We start from the raw sequence: 8,705 nt of genomic DNA, 5'->3' as shown, positions 1-8,705 counted from the left end.
CTGTGTCAGCCAGAGGGAAGGCACATCCATCCTTCTGACCCCTGTATGGCCGCCCAATTGCTTTGAAGTCGATGAACAGTTCTTTCATCTTTTGAATATGCCTAAAACGAGCTTCAGCTGAATTGATCAAGGTTAGACATGGGTATAACCTAGAAAAGATTGAATGGTCACAACCTTGGCCAAACATACATGTGTGTGTACCAAGAGAAGAAAAACTGGTTGGTTTTCTCTTTGAGCTTTTTGAGAGTGGGACAGCTGTGGCCTAGGGAAGGTAGAACTCTTCAAGGGGAACCATCAAGAGCAGGTGGCCAATGGGTCCCTATTTGTCCCTATTTCTCGGGAGAACACAGCGGGAGATGATCTCATAGGGTTTCCTATCAAACCTACAAACCAGGACACTCCTGCCTTGTCTCCAGGGTCCAAAGAAGACAGGGATAAAGATGCCAATTGTTGTGCTGCTGTTATTAACCAGAGTGCAATTAATCCACCCTTTGTGGATTTGGAAGCCACAGTGTATGTAAATGAGATGGTTTCACGCAGAAACACTCTGAGAGTTGTTGGGACACAGAGTGACCAGGCCCTCAGGTCAGGAGAAGGTGACAGAAGGCAGAATACAGAAGATATTGACACTCCATCATCACATGCCCAACAGGGACCTGAGAGAAAGAGTCCCTTCTGCCAAAGCTGTTGGCCTGGTGTGTGAGCCCCCAGCTTCCTTCCTACACAACTGCCCTAGCTTCAAGTGCAATTCCTGATAAGTAGGTGAGATCTGGGGCAGGTCCACAGTTGACTTCTATATGGGGAATGGATGTCAACCAAAGAGAAACAAGGGGCTGGGGTGCCCTGTTCTTCATCAGTCTATCTCTCATGACACTCAAACTACCTCAGAGATGGAGAAGGACAACAAGGATCTCCCTCTGGGTGGCAACTGCCCTCCACCTCAGGAGGTAGGTGAGAGGAGGGAGCTTTGCCCTGCTGTGTCTGAGCACTGAGTGAGGCTTCTCCCTGGTCCACCGCCCAGCACTGACCGACTGGCGGCGTCAGCTCTGCTTTCTGAGAGTGCAGGGTTAGAGAGAGGTCACTGAGAGCCCCAGGGCTTGACCTCACTGTCTCTTCACAGGAGTAGAAGCCTGAGGAAGTAGTCCAAACTGCTTTGATGAGATCATTCCTCACGTCAGGACTGGAGTGATGCTGTCCAGGCAAAAGCGCTGCTGCTCGGCCGGCTAGGAGTCAGAGACAAACAATGCCTCTACTGCATCGCTCAGTCCCTGGCTGACACCCCCCACAGCCAGGAGGCAGTTCTTGAAGACAATGCTGGAGCAGGCACAGCGGGGTGTAGGCATGGGGGGAAGCGCCTCCCACTTGTTCTTCTCAGGGTGGAATGCTTCTGCTGTCTCCAGGACAGTGGGCTGGTTTCCTGAAAACAACCAGGGAATCAGACCTTAGACCAAGAAGCCCAGCCACGGAGCCATGTCCCACAGTGGCCATCTCCCAACCCAGAAGCAAAAGCCAAAATGACATCATTTGTCTATGGCTATAGGATGGCTCTCTCTTTGCCATCCTGGGCCAGGAATTTCTGTCAAGAAACTTTGTCCCTTGTCCCTTTTTCTTTTCCTCTTCATCTTAAGAATAGAAATGTTTTTTCCTGTCTTAGATATCAGAAGTTTTTAGAATACCACTGCCACACTCCTGCTTTTACACACATAAACACACACACACACACACACTCACACACACACAGAGCTTCCCTCATAATCTAGCCCATATGGTTGTTAATGAATGAGTATGTCTATACTGAGTAAACTCTAGTTGTTCACACACACACACACAGACACACACACACACACACTGCACTGCCTTTATCACTGTCTTTATCATTGTGTCCTAAAGACTTCAATGTGCCTCTAAGTCCCAGACTGTCCTTCAAAATAGTGGCAGCCTTTGAGAGGAATCAAACCCAGAATTAGAAGCATTTATTTGATCACATGCTTTGCTATCCTAAGAGAGCTGGATGTCCACAATGGCATTAGGTCAAGGAAAGATGAAGCCTTTCCCTTTGTCTCCAGCTATCCCCAGAAAGGAACTCGGGGACCTGGGTGCAGCACAGGAGCTCATATGTCCCTTATTATTTATAGATCTTCATCTTCCCATTTCCAAATGGATAGAGCATATGTGGAGCCCATGGAAAGGTCAAGTCCAGACCACACTGAATTCTTTGGGGTAACTCAGTGGGAGGTAAGCATGGAATCAATACCATCCGATGCTCCAAGGCAGTGCTAAGGACTTCCCAAGCCCCAGGCCCACAACACAGCACAGTGGAGATGCTCCATCCTTACCCAGGCCCCCAGCCACTATGACCCTTCCACTCAGGCCGCCAGCCACAAAGTCTGCCCGGCGTTTCTTGAGGAAGAATGAGCGTTCCATCTTCAGCCATCCCCCTGCAAGCCGCACATAATAACAGGACAGAGAAAGAGGATTAGGCGCTGATGTTCTCTAACAAATACAGATGAATCCCATGTGGCTCTTACCCTGGTGACCGCACCCCTTCCATTCACCCTGGCATCCAGGGTACAGAAAGCATGCCCTGTTAATTGAAATGACACCCTCTACCATTTGGGCCTTCTCAGGTACTTGTCCCAGTCTAAGGTACAGACTTCCCATGAGCCCCCTGTTCTATTTAGATTTTCCACAATAATCTGATTAAAGACAGTGAGAGGAGTAATCAATCAAGATTCCTGGTTCTCCATCAGCAAAGGAAGAGGCCCTCCCTAAGCTGGTCCTGCAGAGACTGGGGATGGAGAGGAAAGGCCATAATGAAAACAGACAAACAGGCCAAAGGAGCCTTGGAAAGAATCTGACTCCAAGCATATCCGTGAGTTAGGAAGGGTGCTCAGCCTTCAGAGAAGGCTGCCTGGATATGTAAGCAGCCAGCCCCAGGGAGATTGTCCTGATGGGGAAAGTGGGGATCAGTCAGATGACAGCAAGGAGCCAAGGGAATGGGGACCCAGCTCACCCTGTTCCATGTCGAACACATCCATTGTCCGGAGGAACTTGGGCTGCCGGTACAGACGGCCCTGCCGCAGGCCTCCCAGGCTGTACAAGTGATTGTCCAGGGTCACAAAGCTGGAGAAGGCCCGCTTACAGGGAATATTGGGGAACTTGGTCCAGGACCGAGACTCTATATCAAAGACCTCGAAGGCATTGACTGCATACTTAGATTGTCGTCCCCCTGGAGGTGGGGAGGTGGGACAGGGAACAGAGAAGAGGGTGAATTAGAAAGAAAGAAAGAAAGAAAGAAAGAAAGAAAGAAAGAAAGAAAGAAAGAAAGGAAGGAAGGAAGGAAGGAAGGAAGGAAGGAAGGAAGGAAGGAAGGAAGNAAGAAAGAAAGAAAGAAAGAAAGAAAGAAAGAAAGAAAGAAAGAAAGAAAGAAAGAAAGAAAGAAAGAAAGAAAGCAGTTCCTGGGAATAGAGAGGACTGGGTTTGCTCTTCTGTTATTCGGTCCTTTGAAAGACTCCTCGAGGCTAGAGCAATGTGATTATTCCCCCCGCCCCTCCCGTGGCCAAGGAAATGCTCAGGCTGTTGGCATGCCTTTCCAGGTAACTCATCCAAGGGAGCAAGGAGAGGAGATGAACAAGTAGCTTGTCCTTACCCAGCACATAGATCTTGGAGCCCCGTAGGAAGGAGGTGGCAGCGTATCTTGGGGTGGGCATAGGAGCTAGTGACACCCACATGTCCTTCAGCATGTCATAGTGTTGCAAGTAGTTGTGTGGACGTAGGTCCAGGCCCATCCCTCCTGCGGCATACACTCGGTAATCTAAGAAAAAGACCACATAGCGACATGGTTTCGGTTCCCCAGCACTCGGAGACAGGCCCAGCGGAATCCACCATCTTTCATAGGTCATGACAAATTCCCAGCCTTTGCTCGGCTAATGAATCTCGGCTGCTTTGGTAATGTGGGGAGCACCATTTAAAGTCTCTATTCTGGCTAATCTTCCTGAACCTGCGGATGGACTATGTGCCTCGGCTTATGTCAAGTCCTTAGCAAAGCCTGGTGTACTAAACCCTGTGCAGAGACAGATGGCAGCGAGACCTAGCCCTAGACAACCCTTTGCGGGTTTGTCCCTCCTCTGTCCTCCTTTCTAGGCAGCCAGAGGGGAAGCCCAGGGGAGAGGCTTTTGTAATGACCTCCACTAGTGACCTGACTCCTAGCAATTCTCAGATCATTCTCCAGCTGGTGAAGTCTGTTAGAACTAGAGTTATCCCCACTCCCTGGCCTACAAACTGGGTTGTCAGTGGTTCTGTCTGCTACTCCGATGGGGAAATGGCATCTTCCTTCACAGGATCCTGAAGGCACCTGTGCTGAATGGGAAGAGGCCAGATCTGAAAGAGGAGAAGGAGGAGGAGGCAGCTGCCGCTTTAGGGAACTGACCACTCAGAAACCTTGGCCTGAGAGCAGGGAGTCTCCACCTTTCTCTTCTGCTCTTGGCAGTGGGTAGCTTTCCAGGGACTGGGCACGCTGTACCCGAGAGCATGGGCAAACAGTTGTGCTTCCCTAGACCTTGTCCGAATGGGTCCTTTTGTCAGGGATCTTCAGTTCCTGCATGGAGTTTTGCTCCCAGCAGCCCTCCTCATGGCCTTCCTCACAAAGGCTCCTTGACTGGTTCCCACTGCAGGAAGTGAGCCTTATTTCCCATCAGCCCCAGGCATCCTGGGAGGGGATCCTAGCCCCAAGCCTAAGGCTGGGGCAGGACTTGATGATAAGCACCTGACTAGCACCAATTCCACCTTCTCTTCTGGAAACACGCCCTCCTGGAAAGACTCTAACCCCTCCACAGTCATTCGGCTCTGGGCTCAGTTCGGATCCATTCTCCTTCATCTGGGTTCTCGGAGCTTCGAAGCGGGGGCCCAGAGGACTTGGCTGGCTGCCACCCAAGTGATGGTATCGCCACTGCTCTCTAGTCACACGTAACTGATACCAGCTTGATATGTTCCTCCCAACACACTGCAGATTGAGAATCTGTTCATCTATGAAACCAGCACAAACAGCCGGCATTAAGCATCTACCAGCCTAACCGCCAAGCCCATTTGGCTTTATGGTTTGGAGCACAGGCATGGTCATTACTTACTATCTATTTAACCTTGGTGAATTAACCTTTCTGGGCTTCATGCTGCTGCTTCTAAAATAAGAATGAAAGCAGCACTTATCTCATTGGACATATTGAAAGTCCAAAGGGATAAAGCACCAATGGGAAGCCTTAATTCTTAACTTAGAGCATCATTTCTTGAAGCTAGAGATAGGGTGTAGTCCATACTCATTATTCTCAGTGTCCCCAAGGGTGTCTAGGCCTTACTTTTTTCTTTAAAAAAAAATAATAATAATAAGGTCCTACTATGTAGCTTGATCTCATAAGCCTTCTGCTTTAGCAGAGGCAAGTTTTTTTGGTTTTGTTTTGTTTTGTTTTGTTTTTTCAAGGCAGAGTTTCTCTGTGTAGTCTTGGCTATCCTAGAACTTTGTAGTCCAGGCTAACCTCTGAGATTCACCTGCTTCTGTCTCCCATGTACTGGAATTAAAGGTGTGTACCACTAAACTTTACTGCCAGGGAAGTCTTGAACTTGCCACTCTCTGCCTCAGCCTCCAGAGTAGCTAGGATTACAAGCTTTCTGGACCAGGCCTGGCTTTTCACCTCCTGACAGGCAGGTGACAGAAGCCCTATTGTCTACCCTGCCTGAGGGGGTTCTGGGCCCCAGCTTTTCCTTCCTCCCTGGGGCCCAAGACTGTTCCAGGGGCAAACCAGATGCTTAAGAAAAGCTGTTTTCTGATCTGGCCAGTGTGTTAGCCAGTCAGCTGGGGTATAATAGTAAGAGAGACAGGGACAGATGGGAAAGGGGACGGTCACCCCACCAAGCCTACAGTATATGAAACTTGGGGTCTCTTAACTCCCATTCTCAGAAAACTTTGTGTGTTTAGCAAAACTGCAGTTGGACCCCCTCAACATCACAGACTGTATCAGGCCCAAGAAGAGTGAAATGAAGGCTTTGAGAAAGTGAAAATTTTAAAACCACTTTCAAGCTAGAGAACTTGGTGCAACATGAAACAACCTTTTGGAACATTCTGACCTCCACTCAGTAAATCTGAAACTGCAGTTAGAAGTAAATGAAGATCCTGGGCTCAGGTCTCGAAGCCTCCGTAGCGGGCCTGGTAATGGTAGAAGGATGGGGTGAGCATCTTCAGGAACCTACATAGGTAGGTTTGGGGGAGGGGGTAGGCGGCCAACGGCAAATGTGGTCATTCGGCTGAATGCCAGGGTCTGCAGAGTCATTGCAGATAACCCCGTGGCTCACACCTTGGCTCTCCCTCTGCAGTAGCCTGCCCAGCCTGCTGGAGCTGACTCCTGGCATCAGATGGAATTCCTAGACATTTCACCTGCTCAGTGTCCCTTCCCAATCTGTAAAGTAAGGGCAGTGGGTCTCTAGTTTTAGTGCTTAATGTAAGGCTCCAATGTTATGGGGAATGTGTATTGCCCCCCCCCAAATCATGTTGCCTTACACCCGTGTCCCCCATGACCCTTTACTTTCTTCCCTAATGCGCACCCTCAACCCTGGCCCCACTTGCCTTTGGCTGTGACAGAAATGCCCATGGCAGCCTCGCGCAGGACGCTTCTCTTCTTCCACTTGCCCTCATCGATGTTGTACATTTCCACGACCTTCACGGGCAGTTGATTGGTGCCCACACCCCCGATCACCATAATCCGCTTTCCTAGGGCAGTGATCGCTACCCCGGCCCGGGCTGTGGGTAAGGAGGGCAGGGAGGTCCACTGGTCGGCCTCGGGAGAGTAGACCTCAAAGCAGTCCATAGGGACGCCATTGTCATCACATCCCCCGATGGCATAGACCTGCCCCCCAGTCTCCAGCAGTGAGCAATAGACCCGGCGGCTAGGCAGTGGAGCAAGGCGCTTCCACTGAAAGTCCTTGACATTGGGCACTTCCATGGCAGCCCGGGGAAGGGCCCTGCTCACGCGCCCCCCACAGCGTCCGGACAAGGTCCAGCCCCGGGGCCCGCGGGCTACAGGGCGCGGGCCCGCGAGTCCCCTCTCTCAGCCTCCATCTCTCGCTGCACGGGCTCCCGCCGACGCCCGCTGGCTTCTCCGGGTCCCTTGGGTGTCAGCGGGGCAGCGATGTCCACGCCTGGCTCCGCGGGAAGAACTGGACGAATCTAGGGCAGCAGGGCGCCAGCGGTAGCTCACCCTGGGTCAACTTTGCAGGATGCGCCCCGCCCCGCCCGGTCCCCGGGAGCTCGGAGCCCACCCCACCGCGCGTGGGCGCCGCGCTCGCCCAGCACTAGCTCCCGGGCGGCGCCCACAGCCACCCGAGGCTTTCACCGTCCGCCTGGCAGCCGCGGAGCGGAGGACAGCGCTCCCTGTCCTTTCCAGCCCGCACGCCGCCGTCACCCGCGCAGGCGAGCGGTCGCCAGAAGCCGAGCTCCGGCTGGAGGACGCCGGCTCCCCGCACCGCCTCCCCGCAGCTTCCACACCTGGGCAGGAACCCACGCGTCCCGAGGCGGAGGCTGTGGCCTGTGCGTCAGCCTGGGCGACCAGGGCTAACGAGGGCAGGGCCTGCCGTGTCTACAGGGTCGCAGGCAGCCTGAGCAGGAGCCGGGTGCCCAGATGACAGGCAGATCCTGCCAGCGTGGGGGCGGGCGTTTGCGAGTGTTTGTTTTGGGTGAGGAGGCGGAGAGGCCAATTACCAGGTTTGTCTACAGTACACAGACCCAGTTCGTGACAGGCTGACTTTGTTTGGGGGGAGGTATGCTCACATGGTCTAACCTCAGAAGCCAGTTAAGAGGCACAGATGTGGCAGGGATCTGCCGATCTAACAATTCTCACTCGTGTGCATGTAATTCACACAGAATCTTCTTTCCCTCCTAAGTGGAGACATCCACAAAGCCTCAGACAAAGTCACAGACAGGGAAACCACAACTGAACTCACCAATAGACAAGCTGGGAGGACCTCACCTTCCAAACCCTTGTGCATCTGGAGTGGGCAAACCTGATTAACATATCCCAGCCCTTGGCAGCAACCACAGGATTGGGTGGATGATCTCTCAAACCACCCAGCAACAGACCCTTCAGAACTGTGGTACCCAGTAATTCAAGTGCCCATGTTATACCAGACCACCTAGTGGTGTCTCCCCAAGCCCACAGGGTCCTCCTCTCTGGCTTCCTTCCATTCAGAAAGGCTACTCTGAGTCTGTGAGAGAGAGAGAGAGAGTGTGTGTGTGTGTGTATGTGTGTGTGTGTGTGTGTGTGTACACGCGCATGTGTGTGTACGCTTGTATGTTGGTATGTATTTCCTCTCACTGTTGGGGATGGATCTCAGGGATGTGCACACGCTAGGCACACATGTGTCTATAAGCTATAGACTCACATGTGGCTGTAAGAAAGGCCTATTCTTTATCAGGTTTCTCCCAGTATTAAAATCCTACCAAGCTATATCGTACAATGTCATAAACAGTATATTTTCATTACAAGGCTCCCATGTCACCTTTTGATAGCTGGTAGGAGGACTCTATAATTCCTCCTTGCTCTTCCCTCCCCAGTCCCTGACAGCCCATGTCTGAAGCCTTGTCACTTCAGCCACATTGTACAAGGAGCTGGGAATGGAGCTCACTCCTGGAGTATCATTGTTGAAAGAATCAATAGTTCTCT

At 51.8% G+C, this 8,705-nt stretch overlaps 1 protein-coding gene across 2 annotated transcripts; it reads right to left on the bottom strand.

The window, feature by feature from the left end:
* Positions 1–437: 437 nt before the first annotated feature.
* On the bottom strand, positions 438–7,665 carry Klhdc8a (kelch domain containing 8A). 2 transcript variants are annotated; one of them, XM_029538838.1, is made up of 6 exons: positions 7,532–7,665; positions 6,614–7,213; positions 3,650–3,814; positions 3,014–3,229; positions 2,337–2,438; positions 438–1,417 (listed from the first exon to the last, which is right to left on the bottom strand). In XM_029538838.1, the coding sequence occupies exons 2-6, from the start codon at positions 6,987–6,989 to the stop codon at positions 1,224–1,226; spliced, it is 1,053 nt and encodes a 350-aa protein (XP_029394698.1). In that variant the 5' UTR covers positions 6,990–7,213; positions 7,532–7,665; the 3' UTR covers positions 438–1,223. The 2 variants fall into 2 exon arrangements, with proteins under 2 accessions (XP_029394698.1, XP_021054534.1); XM_021198875.2 differs by lacking the exon at positions 7,532–7,665 and having other exon boundaries at positions 6,614–7,517.
* Positions 7,666–8,705: the final 1,040 nt, after the last annotated feature.

This window comes from Mus pahari, chromosome 5, assembly GCF_900095145.1.
Source record: "Mus pahari chromosome 5, PAHARI_EIJ_v1.1, whole genome shotgun sequence".
Classification (NCBI taxonomy): Eukaryota; Metazoa; Chordata; class Mammalia; order Rodentia; family Muridae; genus Mus; species Mus pahari.
Note: the sequence above shows the minus strand (reverse complement) of the source record. Positions and strands in the feature narration are given on the sequence as shown.

Bases quoted from the DNA above. Each gene is read 5' to 3' on its own strand.
- Klhdc8a (XM_029538838.1), bottom strand. From the start codon at position 6,989: ATGGAAGTGCCCAATGTCAAGGACTTTCAGTGGAAGCGCCTTGCTCCA. The intron at 3,815-6,613 runs GCAAGTGGGGCC...TCTTTTTCTTAG, and splicing joins CATTTCTGTCACAGCCAAAG to ATTACCGAGTGTATGCCGCA. The intron at 1,418-2,336 runs GTAAGGATGGAG...GGTTGTTTTCAG, and splicing joins CATAGTGGCTGGGGGCCTGG to GAAACCAGCCCACTGTCCTG.